Genomic DNA, 15,684 nt, shown 5'->3' with positions numbered 1-15,684 from the left:
GTGTCTGTGAAGGTTCTCAGGCATACAGGCCATGATATATCCGAAAAGCTGGAACAAGGGTAACTGGACTTGTTTGTGGAATGGGTATCACTGAGTGCGTCTGTTTTATTTGTAGACTGTAAATACCACAGATGACATTACCACCTCTCGTAAAAGTCTCACCCACTTTCTTATTAGTTTGACACCGTGCCTGACACCACAGGCTTCTCCAACAGCGTAACGCTCAAAGGCTTCTGCATGAAGATAGAGGTAAAATCTAGAGTGTCTAGTGTAGACAGCGTATACACGCATATGAACTCAACTTACATGACAACAGTGGTTTCGCTTTTTCTAAAAAAAACTTTCCAGGAAGTGCTGGAAGCTAAATGTGACCCTGCTGACGAGGGGCCCGGACCGGGCGACGTGGGCGTGCTCAGTGTGAACTCCCTGAGACGCAGCATCAGCCAGGTGATGGACGGGAAGTCGCTCACTGGGGACGACGAAGTGTGGGACCCCAACATTTCAGGCCATGACAGTGGGATGGTGAGAGGCCCCCAAAACGTATGCTGAACCTGTTCGTGCTGCAACAAAAATGTCACATTACACAGATATCCTGCCACTTCATTTGTTCATTTCTGTGAACCACATATAAGAATATGGGTGACACACGCAGAAGAGAGAAATAAATATTAATTTTCGGTGCTGGGTCCTCCATTTAACAGTTCTTCTCCCCTGTAGTTCATGGACGACGAGGAGTTCGTCGACACCGTCAAAGGCTTCAGCACCGTGAGGAAGGAGCACACCATGTTCACCGACACCAACTTGTGACCCCGGCCCTGGATGTTTAACAGCGAGGCCTCATGCTCACATGAAGTCCACCTTGTTTTGTGTGCAGTCCTGAAGAACAGAGGCGTCACTGTGGCTGGTTAAGAGGTGTCAAGAGGTCACAGCTGAGGGGAAGAGAATAAAGGCAGAGGAGACCAAATGTGACTGAGGGAAAGGAAAATATTATGTTAATGACATCTGGAGGAGAATCCCTCTGACCGAGTGGAAGGAGGAGGCACCTGCTCTTGTGGAGACATAGGATGGGCTTGACATTAAAGCAAAAACGAGAATGCAAACCAAAGATGCAGATACACTGTATTTTATCTATTTGCCTTCCAGAGAATTCTTTTATTTAATTTTATCATTATCATAATTTTTTGTAAGAGGTAGTTTTATGTGAAGCTGGATGCTATTTGGCAAAGGAACAGGAGAATCTACTGTGAGCTTGCACTGTGAATACTGGTGAATACACAACAAGAATACAAGGTGCCATTAAGTTAGTCAGTGGTAGCTGAGAGGACCACGCACAAAACGCTTCTTCTTCTTCCCCTGAATGAGACTGTCCAACTGGATAAGACTGACGAAATATGGTTTGAGGAGTGTTTGACTGATTTCAGCATAATTTAAGGATACTAAAATAGTTCAATAAGATCAGAAATGAAGCGCATAATTCAATTATACAGTTAAATTACAAGAGCTTGTGAGGTCCAATGAGAAGTGATATCACAAAGCGGAGTCCCAGATGAAGTTAGCCCTGGTGTCTAGATACTGGTGGTGGTGGTGGAGCAGATTGGCTGATGGAGACCTTAGTTGAGACCCTGTCTGATGAGGAGGAGGTGGCCTACATGGTCTGAAAGGCAGATTTCCATTAGACATAACTGCAGGTAATTCGAGCGACAGGCACTTTGGACTGATTTGGCTCAGAGAATGCGGGCAAACAAATCCTCAGACAAGTGCAGTGATGCAGAAATTGAGAATTAAGTGACTTCTGAGAGAGTGGGAAAGCAGAAGTGATAAAGAACAGAGCGGCAAAATAGCTCAAATTAAGAATAGAGATAAAACGTTTTATTGAACTTTCGTCTAAGCTTTATTAAAAAAAAAAAAAAAAACTACTTCTCTGACTCCTGATGAAATACAGGGATTAACATTTCAGGCCTCATCTTTATCAGCGATTAAGCTCAAGCGTTCAAGCTTGCATAATTCCATATTTCAGTGAATTTATTAGGACACACGCTCATTTTGATGTATTTCTGAAAGAACAACAAAATCTGAGCAATTAGCAGAGTTTACGTCATTGATGGAGACTTTAAAATATAATGTGTTATTGAACTACTAGCCTTATTTTGTAAGTTTGACCTTATTTTTTAAATTTAAAAATAACCCCAATATAATGGATTGGCAAACTGGGGGATGTGTAATCCTTCATGGGATGAGAAAATGACTCAAAAAGAAATATTAAAGACCTTTCTAGTTCATGAAAGTACGTGTTTTGGAGATAAATGTTTTTTTCCAGTGTCTTTTTCTTTTTAATATGCATGGACAGTTTATAGTCGATCTAATAAAGCTGTGAGAAAAAGTGTGTCTCACAATTAATATCACACACACAGAGTTTAGAATGAGCCAGAAACATACACATATTTCCATTTTATTTGAAATGAGTTGCAATGCAATGTGGGCACAAAACACTTGTACCGTCACAGTCAACAACATGGTTACAAAACAAACATTTACATAATAAATTAATGTACTGCAGTACCGTGTGAGACAGTAAACACAAAACCCCAAACTGGGGAGTTATACTGCATTAATAAAAACAAAGAAAAGAAAGTTTGTTAAATGTACAAAGATTTTCTGGCATTTACAAAGGCAGCCTCTTTTTTTTATTATTATTGTGAATCGTCGTACATGTATAAATATAAATCTCTAAGCTGTAGTTATACTGATATGTCTGCTGAGAAGACGAGATCCTTCAGTGCTGATTTCATTAAAAACTATTAACAATAATTAGACGTACACAGTTTGAATTGCAAATCATTTTCCTTTAAGATTTACCAGATTATGACGAACACAGGGAACAACATGTACTTAACTGCCAAGAGCCTCCTGATATCTTTTTATCAGTTCAAATATGTAATGCGTATATCTGATTCTTCACTGCCTCGTGCGCCCGTCCCTTTAGTGTGATAATCTTAACACGTCCGTAAACAGATGAACAATCCTTAGAAATGTGTTTGCAGCAGTAACGTGCATGCAGCACATGCTAGCTTGTGAATGTTTTCATAGCTGGCAACAGTACAAACAGGTAATAGTATAAATAGTTAAATATAGCACTACGAGCTTTTGTCTTGCGTTACAAAATAATAATAAATGGACCCCTTACGTTTTAGCAACCCTTTGTGCAATCTTCCCCAACATTCGTTATCCTTTCCTCCTGGCCACAAGTCATGCTTTACTCATCTCTGACCATTAATCACTGCTATGCTCATCCAATGCTACGGCAACCTCTACTGATATCTTTGCTACACCTACTACTACAAAGCACAATCTACAGTTTGAGCATTAAATGATGTCTCCTCAAATCCTGATATAATCAATATTTGTAATGCTACCTGGATTTAGTGGATACCACGCTTTAGAAAAGGTTTGAAACAATTAAAGTGCAGCGAGTTGAAGTCTCGCTGCTAAAAATGTCGTTAGAAACAAACTCAGGAATGTCAGTAACTTCACAAGTTGTTTTTTTTTTTTTTTTTAACTGCTAACACTGATGATCGTACCTGAGAGCTTGACTAGACCTGATCGGACCTGTAGCAGCTGGTGATCTGAACCTTAGTGTACCGGCTTGCTGATGACATGGTGGACCTGTGCAGGGGCGCCCCAGAGATCTGAACCTCCACACGGACTCGCAAGAGTCGTCCTGAGATATCCTAGAATTACCAGAATGCAATGCAGGCGTCGCGTTTTGAATTTCTAACGTCATTGTGCGTTCATGTCATCGCGGCATAATCGGAAAAATTAGATCCCGATTGTGAGAATTTACAGAGACCTCCTCAAGCTGGAACAACAACAGAACATTGTGGAAACTTTTGCCAAGTTGTTGACGTCATGTACACAGCACCATGGTGGAAGGAAGTAAGCCTAAAGGAAACTTACACGTTACAGACCATCTCTCAGAAGCATTTAACAACACAACTTTGAGCAAATAGACGTTTTGTTATGTTTCAAACTAATCAGATCCCCTCATCTGTTTCCTTGGGTCTTTGTTGTCACATAGTTACTGTTTTAAATGCATGTGGCCTCCTAGCCAGGCAAAGCCATACTTGGTTCTTATCAGAATACAAGTAACACCTTCCCTTTGGATTTCCTCATGGGGCATATTTTACTCAATACAGAGAAGAAAATACTACTTGCAGCTGGATAGTCATACGGCCAATCATTGTCTGCAATTTCCCCATTGTGGGACAAATAAAGGTTTTTCTTATTTTTAAAGCATGTGACAAAAAAGCAATGAAACAAGAATTTCCCTGTCAGTATCTTTTACCACGGACACAACAGCAGATTCTAAACAGCTCGCTTCTTTTTCATCTTATTAAACAAATTTAAACCAGTGACGCTCAGATAAACACTATGTTGCTGGAGCATACTAACTTCTCAGTGGAGGGGTTACAGACCAGCCTTTCGCCACAAAACATTTATGGAGTTGGTCCGCCTTCCAGGTTAGTGGTGTTCATATTGTTTCCACATTCCGATTTAAAACACGCCAAAGTCAGGAAAAGTGACTTCCCAAATCTGGAACCATCTGAGGAGCATGTGAACGTTCTCTTGGCTTTGATAAAGATCGTTCTAAGCTACTGAACATGATGTTCAAACTGATGGGGTTAATCAGTGGAGCGCCCCTTTACGGTCGTTTCAATCCTCACCTTCACAGTGACCAGTGTGTTAAATAGAAGATATTGATTCTTCATGCTGACACGGGGAAGCTTTGTTCAGCCCTAGCTAAAGTTTCTAAGCTTCATCTAACCTAATGAGACGTACTCTGTGGCGAGTTCACAAATGCCACTACTACATGACTAGATCACTGATAGAGTAAAGTGCTACCACAAGAAGAGTCAACAGTTTAACAGGGAGAGAAAACCCACAACTTGTAACTACGCAACTATCAAAGCTGGCATGATCTTGACTACACTATCTAGCTAACGATACAACCAGATATTTTCTACAGACGCAAAAACGTTACACGAGGTACCTGCAGAGATAAAACGACGACTCGTGGGGAGGCGATAACGTTTTGGGGGATGGGGTCACTACTTGCGTGCTAAGAGGTCAATAGGCAGCATTTACAAAATCATTAAAGAGTCCCTTATCTCACTAAAAACAACTCCTTATCCAAAAATATGCTTTAAATGTTTGTTCATCAAGCGATTACTTTCTCAAGTCATTTCACGTTTTTTTTCTTCCCTTTTTCAAAAAGTAAAAAGTTCTCAAAACTGTGCAATTTTCTCTCAGTCGTATACAAAATATTTCATTTTAGACATTCAGCTAACGGCTAATATTGAGCGAAAAACCAAGACATGCAACGACAGAAGAACCTACAATTTGGGCTTTTTAAATTAAAGGGGTTTTGCTCTTTGATCATTAGCAAGCAGAGTTTACAGCCTTAAGACTTCATGTGCAATCAATCGAAAAATGCCATTAATGCAAAGTTTTTTGTTGTTTTTTTTTTAAACAGGATTTATGCTCGATACTACGACCTGCCTGGCACTTTGAGATTCACAGAGTGTGCCAGGATTTGTATTCCCTGGAAAATGCAAATGAACTACATTTACTGGATAGCATTGACTGCATTTCCCTCACACTGGGCCTGCTGATAGTGCCTGGAGAATATGAGAATTAAAAAAAACAAAAAAAAAAAAACACCTTCACCCCAAATCAGGATGTGAGGTGTTAATACTGGTTACTGGCATCCATAGATAAGTCATCATGCAGTCAGGCTATACAAGGATGTACCACTCAAGTAAAAAAAATTAAAAGACTACCAATGAAAATAACTATACAGAACAAAGAGTTATACCTAGAGTTAAAATCTTATGAACAACAACAATGGAAAAGTTAAAAATAAAAATAAAAAAAAACATTATTATTTTTTTTTTGAAAACTGGGGAGGAAGGAAGGTTTGGATTTCAATCTCTTCTCTGTGTTTTTTTTTTTAAATTACCAGAACCCTCTTCAGATGGTGCGGTGGGTGGTTCTGGAAACACAGGTCTCTCCTCTCTCTTTACGTGGGGCAAAGAACTGTGGAGGCAAGAACAGATCGGCTTAGTCTAGACGCTGTTCAGAGATTTACTGTGGCACATCAAGGAGCGCTGCAAATTACGGAAGAGCAACTACAATGGGGACAGGGGTGTGGTGAGAGAAGAGGAAACGGTTAATAACAGGTGAGAAGCAAACACGTGAACAGCTGCTACAACAAGCTCGCAGTAAAGGCCGGTTATGTGCATGGGTGTGTTTGCGTGTTCGGGGAAGGTGTAGTGCAGCCACAAGCACTACACAGCACGATATATATATATACGCACTACAGCAAAGAGTGAGTGGGGGAAGGCTGCTGCTTCTGGGCAGACGTAATGTTATTATGCAGACAGAAAGAGAAAGAAAGAGAGGGTCAGAATAGGAGGCTGAAGGTGAATAATCCGTGTTAACCTCACAAACCTCTGTCTCCACTGCTCTCATACCAGAACTACCGAAAAGGACAGCGCAGCACAGGTGAGAGACAAGGAAGGAACATGTCAACAATGAAAGGATGCAAGAGAAGCATTGTTGTCTGTGCTACTGCTTCCTCTACTGTCACTGAAAACATAAAACTTGGTGCTGAATCTTTCAGGCGACAGGACAGGACGATGTCTGAATGTCAAGTGGAACTGACACAATCTGATACGGTGAAATGTATTTATTCTGCAACAAATCACCTCGATATGACTGGAGTTGCTCAGTGTTTTAGAGTCAGAAGTAACTGAATGATCTGAAATAGTGCTTACCTTTGAGAATGTAGTCTGTTAGCAGGGCAGGCACCTTCTCGCTGTCGTCCCTCATGGCATGGAGGACTGGCACAGAGATCAGATTATTACATTTTGAAAACATAATGTGAACAAATTTCCTCCAGAGTGAGGAAATTGTAAATAAAGAGGATTTGAAGGATTTAACTATGTGCAGCTTGTAACTTACATACTGTAAATGTATCAGTGGGCCACCTGCTCAACACTATTGTGTTACCTAATTTAGGAGCAGACAGTGACTTCACATACATTTATTTAAATAAAAATATTCAAGATTGCCACTTTAAACAGTATTTAAGACAAAGAAGCTGGCACATGGCACATTGTCGGGTATGTAGAGAGTATTTAAGGAGAGGTTCACCACTAACACACTAAAAAACTGCATGGGCACCATCCACGAAAGAAAATAAGAGATTAAAATATTCTGACAACGTGGAGAAATCTCTGTAGACAAGGAAACGGCCAAAGGGGAGTTAAAAACAGACATGTTTCAGCAGTGGAAATGAGTGCATGGGCTCAGGACCACTCTGACAGCTACTGTATCTGAACAGATTTAGTCGCTGCATCCACAAATGCAAGTCTAAACTCCAGAAATCTTACGGCTCAGTTCATTTTAATATGGTTTGAGGCCAAGCAGAGAACTGTCCTGTGATTGACATGTCCAAATCTGAAATTCTGTTTTGGAAATCGGGGCATCGCAAAACCATCCGGGCTCGTTATGAATTTCAAATCCTAAAAATTGGTCTCAGGTTGTTAAGCAGGTCAAATCCTAAATCCATACTACAGCATTTGGTGCCCCCAGTTCCCAGAGGAAGAGGTGATGCAATACAGCGGTAAACATTAATCTCTCCCATTTTTTCTGTCAGTTTTGCAATCATTTTATGGAGAGAGAGAGAGAGTGTGCGTGTGTAGGTGGTGATACTCACTCTTAGTGAGGATCTGGAGGTCCTCTACAGATGGGGACCCTGCTTTCTTCTCATAAGGGATTACTGTGGTCAGGTACTAAGAGGGAAAAATCCATGTAAGATATAATGACACAGTTACAAAAAATGAACTCTACCATACCAAACAAAAACAAAATGTCTCCGTGTTGTAACAGGGTAATGAAACACGATGAAGGATGCTTGTGTGCAACTGCTGATTGGTTTCAGCCTTTCAGAAGCCTGTCAGAGTTTTACTGATGTGAAGCAGAAGCAAAAATAGCAACAGTATAATCTTGGCTTAAAACAATGGGACAACAAGAACATGCAACAATAAAAGCTGCAAAAAAAAAAAAAATGACAAGTGAGTGTGTTTAGATGAAATTATTAAAAAAAAAAGAAAGAAAATAATGACTGAATTAAAGAGAACACAAATCAAATACGGAAAATTGAACAAATGACACCAGATGCCAGCGGTGGAAGCTGTAGAAAAGAAAACAAACATGCCAGTGTATAGAAGAAAAAAAACGGACAGACATTTATCTGTAGTGGAAAGAAAGAGCAGGGGCACCTGTTTGTCCCCTCCTGTGTTGCCAAAAGTTTGACGGAGGCCATTTTGAATGACATTGGAGAGTCCCTCCAGAGTGAGGAGCTAGAAGGAGCGAGAGGAAGGAGGAAAAATAGATTGACGAGAGATGAGGAGGATTCTATATCAAGGGAAAGGAGGAAAAAAGAAACACTCTGCTTGGTGCTAGTACGAGCGGTTTACCCATGCAAGCTGTCAGGTTGTGCATCTCTTCTTAGAATTTGTGAGGCTGCGCGTCTGTTTCACTGATCATCATCATCATAATCATGCATTCGGGGCATATGCGTTTATTTTTGCCGATGCCTCCCACGCCCTGTCACCACATGACTCACCGTGCCTGGTATGTGCGTGCTGACTGTCCTCTGTCCGTTAGGCCCCGTCGTAGTCGTACTTCTGATCTTCTTCTTCTTCCGCAGCAGCTCGCGGTGCTCCTTCTGCCTGTTCTGCACATCGATCAGGAGCGAGATGAAGCTGTTCTTCACCTGTTTGTGCAAAAATATTCCATCTCATTTCTCGTGTTTTTTTGGAACACACTGTAATTCTGATGCGCAACGCTCTCAGCAAAATCTATTTTAAGACGCTGTCAAAATACACTGACGGGATCATGACATTGAAGCTAACAACACTGTGAAAATCAAGCTGCTAGCAGTTCACTGAGCTCTCTCTTGCTGAACGCTCTGAGCGCTGCAGTCTGTTCTCACCAACGGATGTGTTGTAAACTTTTTAACATGGAAAAGCTATTTTAGATATTTAAGTTATATAAAAACTTGTTTCCAAAGCTGACATATTGATGTGACCAGTGTCCTTAATGTGCTACGCCATAATCACATAACAAAGTGGAAACACGTCTTAACTAACACTTGACTAACTCTTAAATAATCTTAATTGTACCCCGCTGCTCCTGCAAAGCATCTCTCTGCACTAGTTAGAACCCCACTCCCTCCCTCCCTCCCGGCTTCCTCCCTGCTGTAAGTTCACTCAGCACCACCAGAATTAAGCCTTATAAAAAAACTCATACAGACATGGTTCAGATATGTAACTAACATACAGTATCCACAGTCTTATCCCTATTAATAGAGCCAGTAAACAGAAAGGCACAGGGGTATTAATTAAGAGTCCCACTAAGACATGACAGTGAGCCAGCATGTGCAATAACAGCTTACCTTTCCCCAAGTGGAACGGAGCCATAATTAATAAATCTCTATTGTCCTACTGTGACGTGCTAAAGTGTCTGCAGCGAAAAAGGTGCATCTGGTCACTCCTAGCTGGAGTTGGCAACTCACTGTCAACTGAAGTACGTAACAGTAGCACTGAAGCAGCAAAATCAAAATAAGTACCTCCTTCTCATAGTCTAGTTCGTCTCGCAGCGCCAGAGCCTGGATGAGCTCTTCGCTGTAGCGGCGGATGGCCGTCTCCACTTCCTCCAGAGTCTCTGTCAGCTCCGACACCGACAGCTGACGCAGCCCTGAGGATGATTTGCAGTTGTTTGTAGTGTGTATGGGTTTGGAGCTGAGTTTATGACTGATACATTCATTATATTTATATATGTCAAATACATACACTGACTTTAAAACATATCATCGGGTAATGTCGTTAACAAACAACCTTGTGATAACAGAGAACATCTCACTTTAAAGAAACCAAAGTACATTGTGAGTTTGATGTTTATTAAAAGAGAAGACAAATATCTCTTAATACAATGTTGTCTCTCCGAGTAAGAGTATAGGAGAGGAAACACTGTGCACCCATTAGGAGCTGTCCAGTGTGCAAACCATTCTGCGGTTAGTATGAACAGACAGATAAAAACAAAATGTTTAGGCTTAAGGCTTGCTTGGCTACGAACTCGCTAAACCAGTGTGGTGACATTGTGATCAAGTCAGATATGCCGTTATATTATATAATATTTTGGGGCAACACACTTGCCATGTCTGTATTTGTTACACATTACATAAGAATGTTATCACGTTTCTGCATGTGCCTGGCTTCACATATGAGGCGACAGTGTGACCTATTACGCCTCATACTATGTCAGCGGAGTGTGAAAGGCCACAAGAGGAATGAGCACATCAACACATCACATAATTGTACGTATACTGAAAGGTTTATGTGCCTCTTTCTTGTAAGACAGTGACAGTGTTACTCACGGTCCTCGTAGCTGGTGTTGGAGCCGGAGCGTTTCAAAGTTTGGAGGTCCTGAGAGAGCATGGACAAATCGGACTGGGAGGGACTCTCGTCGTCCTCGGGGTCTGGAGACTCCTGCATCATCTCCTCTATCTCCTCTATCACCTAAACATAGACACACACCAAAGCATGGTCATAGTTTGTTCATTTTCAGTCAGTCCTGAAGTTTATACACCAACATTTACTTCAAGCAACTGTGTTTTCCTATCTTTTATTATTCTGGCACATCCAATGCCAGGACTGTTTAATGATTTAAGTTGTCCTTTGTCACTTTGTATTAAAAAAACAAAAAGCCAGAACAACAAGGCAACCCGCCTCAATGTGTTAGACCTTCATGTCTCATTACAGATGATGTTTGTGTAAATCTCCTGAAGAATATCAGGGACAGAGGCAGTAAAGCCAGATGGATGAGTAAGAAATCAGCTCAAGTGTCGACTGACATTTATAGAGATAAAGACTCAAATACATTAACTTGAGGACAATACATTTTTAGTAAGATTCTACTTAGATCTTACACTAACATCTTTCCTGGGCAATCTGAACACAAGTGGCCAGCTGTACGGGTACAGGTGTGAGGACGCCTGGGTCACATTTGACTAATCTGATCTGAGACCACATTTGGAGGTGGTCTGGGATGCATTCCTTTGGTAGTGTTAACATACAATGCAACCTGGGTCACATTAAGGACCACCTACTCAGCAGGGGTGTTGTTGTGTAAGAAGGAGTTTTGCCTCATTCAGACAAAAAAAAAAAAAACACCACCCAACAGCTTTTATAAGTGATAAAAGGAAAAAGCACAAAGGTGATGTTTGTTCTGTGTGTAGCTGTTAACTAACTAAATTATAAACACATCTAAACAAGAATTAACAAATCAAATTTCAGATTCTGGTTTCAGAATTTAGAGGCTGAAATAGTGATGACTCAAAGTTAAAAATGACGTATGATAGAAAACCAGGATAACACTCTAAGCTGAGACTAATATTCATGTAAACACAGTCCCTGCTGTATTAATACACCTGCCTGTATATGTAGGTGGATGAAGTTTCCATATTTAAATCAAAGAGATAGCAGACTTCCAGTTACAGTTGCCAAAACACACTGCTGCTGAGTTCAAGCGCGTGTAAATAGGTTACCTGCTCGGCTGTGAAGAGCGGCTCGTTGTTGATGGAGGACACAATGATCGAGTGCATATCCATCTGTTCCCTCAGCTCCTCGTCGTCCGACAGATCCAAAGACTGGTTATCCAACTTCTGCTCCGCGGGGAGGGAAGCGAGAGCAGAGATTGAGAGACAACTTGGATGAGACGACCAACAGGTGGTTAAGCAGATTGAAGGCAGAGATTCAAACTGCTTCTATTTCTATGTCTGCTCTTTGGCTGTGTGCTCGACACTATAGTACATCACAGACTCAGGGAACAGGACGCCCCTGCCATGCATAGTCCCAACAACTCACCAAGAACTCTTGTACGTGTTTGTACAAAAAAAACATATAATCCTGTGTTTTGGAACCTAGTACATCACAGAGAGTGTGTTTGTGTGTGTGGATGTGGTACCTCATGCTCTGTGAGGTTGAGGGTGGGCAGGTGTAGGGAGCGAGTGTGTGACGTCTTCCAGTCCACGGGCATCACATTGCCGTAGTTATCAGTCAGGGCGTTCCACACCCTGAAAGAAAGCAAGAAGGGAGAGAGAGAAGACGGGTGAAGAACAAGTTTCAGCTGTAGATAAGACAAACCCCGTTTCCTTCTCTTTTTTCTGTGACACAGCATGACACGGCCGAGTGATGTCCTGTTCTCTGACCACCCCCTCACCACTTCACTAAACTCCTACTGCTTCAACACAAACACTGAAACCACCGACGAACGCACAACTCCTTAATCAGACGTTCGCCCAGGTTGACAAAAGTGATGCACATGCTCGAAAACTTTCTGAAGCGCATCCGCAATTGTTTTTCTCTAAGCTGTGTTCTCGTCTCATCAGAGCCGCGTTTAAGTTTGCTGATAATGTCGGCTGATTTAGAAACAGCGCCGCCGTTCCACCAACAGACTGCTGAATGTTTACAGTACACTGTGGCGTGCAAGCTGGCAGAGAACATATCAGAGCTGAACAGATGGCGGCGCGAAGTCTGTTAAACGTAATGAGTTGACTGCGAAATCCACCATCATCTTTAAAAACATATTTGTTAGCAGATTTGAGGAATCTTGTACAATATGTGCAAATATATACACTGAATAAAAGAATCAGCCGCACTCTGTGTTATTTGTTCAGGCTTAACGTTCAGATTCATTTCTAAAATCCTGATTAAGCTTATTAAAGAGTCAGGCTGACTCTTTTAAAAGGTTAAATGCAATTTTATAAGTACTACTGAAAACTGCTTCTATGAGGTCCCGTTGCTCTATGACAGAAAATCGAGTTTGTTCAAGATATACAACTCAAGTCGTTCCTTTCCTGGTTCCGACTGCGCAATCAGAGAGAGGATGGATGCTGAGAACCCATGTGTCAGAGTGGCTCTGCGTTGTCATACCCTCCCTCACACACACACGCACACACAAATGTTTATGTAACACGCGCGTTTCTCCCTGAAGTGCTCATGCACAGCTTGGGGAGCAGGGGGATGTTGGGTTGTTTCTAAATAGGGCAAAGGCTGGCAGGAAATATTTTTTTTCTGCCTCAAGCGCCGACACTGTCTCCGGCACGTGAGTGCACGCCAGAATACATCATTAGCTTCGGTTTCACTGGGTGCATTTGCATTGAAAAACAAGCCTGGTTTGGATTTCAAGGAACCAATTTATTTGTTCGTACCTCAACGCCGTGCCAATGTTTCTGGTTTGCTTGCTTGAATATATTTATGCAGATATTGGTTTATCGCTGACTAATTGGCACACGTATAATGCGACTTCGTTTAACACATAAACGATTTGCTTTTTCTGTTCCCTTTCTCACTCAAACCCACATGCATTTCCTCCTTGTCATTCTTTAGTTCATCTCTGCCACGGTTGAGCTGGAGTCTTGTTAAGGGTCTAGGCACGTCCTGCAAAAATGCAGTCATCCAGAAAAGACTCTCACAGAGCCTGGCACTGCTCTTTGGGCTTCTGCGGGCTGCTGTCCAATTATTCCAATCCGTCCTTACTCTGTTTCTTCAACTATAACAATCATAAATGTTTATTCGCCTCTGTCTGATCGACCTACCTATATGTCTTGGACTGAGAAAGACTTTTTGCTGTGACCAGCTCTCTGATATTTATGACCATCTATATGTGCATGTATGACAATTAACACGCCTGTGTAAAAACTGACTTTCCGAGCCAACAGGGTCTTATCTAAGTCCACTCACATATTCATGCCCATGTGATCAGTTGACGTCTGTGACGTAACACACTGGACATTTATCTAATATTAGCTTCCATTTGAATTAGTTGGCGTGATATTAATATAGACGTTTATTCAAACCATTTTGATTAATGATTTTTTTTTTAAACAAAAAATGCCCAACATGCACCTGCTCGAAACACTCATGTATTGCAAGTTAAAGACCAAAAAAATGACCAGAAAAAAATATGATGGGTATTCTATACTTAGTTTGAATTACCACCTTTCTTACTCTGAACATTACATGATGCATGGAGGCAGATTTAGCACAGGACTGTTATATTAGAATGCAATTGTTATCAATAACGTACCTAATGATTTGTAAAGTGAGTCTATGCATATCCTAGGACGAGCATGAAAGAGCCCTGGTCTCAGTACTGGTCCTAGAAGAGTACACATGTATGCATGCCTAGCTTCTTTTCTGATCAGTCATCTAAAGCTTGCATAAACCATGTTTTAATATCTAACAATGTCACAGTGTTGCAATATTTGAGGCAAAAGGAAAGAGGAAGGTGATTCATGCAGCCGACACAGCTCCGTTAGTTACAGCAACATCTTGATGTGACTATCTGCTGTGGATGGCTTGTAAATGTGTTGTTGTGACATTTGGACACGCAACCGTTATAACAGGGGCTGTTTATTGTGGTTATAACTGATGCTGACAGTGTCACCTGTGTGTAATGATTACACGTATGCAACATGACATCCTGGGTCTGTTAAAGCAAAAAGGGAAAAGCAGGGTCCTAAAAGTGATGTGATCATGTGATCAAGGCAATAGCTGTACACACACACAGGACAAAAAGCATTTGTACAGCAATTCACTCACTCCAAATATGAACTGAAACTGAAAATCTAAATAAGTCATCACTGAATCAAGTACTTGGAACGTGGCGTTTCCCCCCACCCACCCCACCCTTTCCTTTAACATCATGAAGGAAAAAATCCTTCAAGGGACACTCAAACCAAAATAATAAATTGTATTTGTCTTTTAAAACACAGCAGTTGAATGCTAACTTAAACTGAAAAGTCATTACTAAATAATGAAAATTTGTCAGATCACACAACAAACGCTGTATCTAGTTTAGCAAACACATAACCGGCTAAACTTTGCACTGATTGAAGCTAGATGAGCTACGAGCCCCCACCGGGAAACACCAGAGGGAGGTTAGCTTGCTTAGGCTAAAGCGGCTAGCTAGCTGAGAGATTAAAAGTTAGCGTTTAAAATTATCCGCGTAAAAATTCACACTCACTCGTCGTCTTTCAAGTAGTTATCCTCCGTGATAGGTTTAATGGGGGCTATGTTTTCCGTCGTAGTGTTGTAGTTTCGGAAACACACTGTCAGCTTCTCGTCGAAGTCGTGGACGAGGTCCTCCATCGACTTGAAGCTGCAGATCTCCCCGGAGAAACTGTTGTCCAGGTCTGAGAAATCGTCTAGGCCCGACGAGTCGCCCACATTAGAGTTCATCTGGTCCAGCTGGTCGGCCGACTCCGAGGACGGCTTGAATTCGTTAAAGTCCTGCCAGTCCTCATCGAAGTGGGCTAACGGCGCCGCCATGACTGCCGCTGGAGCTCGGTTGACAGTCAGTTAAACCCTCGACAGTGCTCTGTTTTCGGCTTTGAGACACGACTAGACGGGAAGCTGAGCGTGAGAGAGAGGTGGAGGGGAGTGAGTGGGCGGGGTGTAGTGACGTCAGTTTTAAGCGCCTCCCTCTTTCAGATGAAGCAAAACAAACCCACACATCACATATTACATTACTGTCAGCCATAAACATATATACATT

The 15,684-nt window shown here is 41.7% G+C and overlaps 1 protein-coding gene across 1 annotated transcript; it reads right to left on the bottom strand.

Annotated features, from left to right (window-relative positions):
• Window positions 1-2,433: 2,433 nt before the first annotated feature.
• fez2b (fasciculation and elongation protein zeta 2b) lies at window positions 2,434-15,510 on the bottom strand. Its single transcript, XM_084560118.1, has 9 exons — window positions 15,154-15,510; window positions 12,091-12,199; window positions 11,672-11,788; window positions 10,502-10,643; window positions 9,695-9,822; window positions 8,690-8,839; window positions 7,778-7,853; window positions 6,834-6,899; window positions 2,434-6,093 (listed from the first exon to the last, which is right to left on the bottom strand). The coding sequence occupies exons 1-9, from the start codon at window positions 15,456-15,458 to the stop codon at window positions 6,077-6,079; spliced, it is 1,110 nt and encodes a 369-aa protein (XP_084416244.1). The 5' UTR covers window positions 15,459-15,510; the 3' UTR covers window positions 2,434-6,076.
• Window positions 15,511-15,684: the final 174 nt, after the last annotated feature.

Source organism: Chelon labrosus (assembly GCF_963514085.1).
Source record: "Chelon labrosus genome assembly, chromosome: 14".
In the NCBI taxonomy this organism is placed as follows: domain Eukaryota; kingdom Metazoa; phylum Chordata; class Actinopteri; order Mugiliformes; family Mugilidae; genus Chelon; species Chelon labrosus.
Note: the sequence above shows the minus strand (reverse complement) of the source record. Positions and strands in the feature narration are given on the sequence as shown.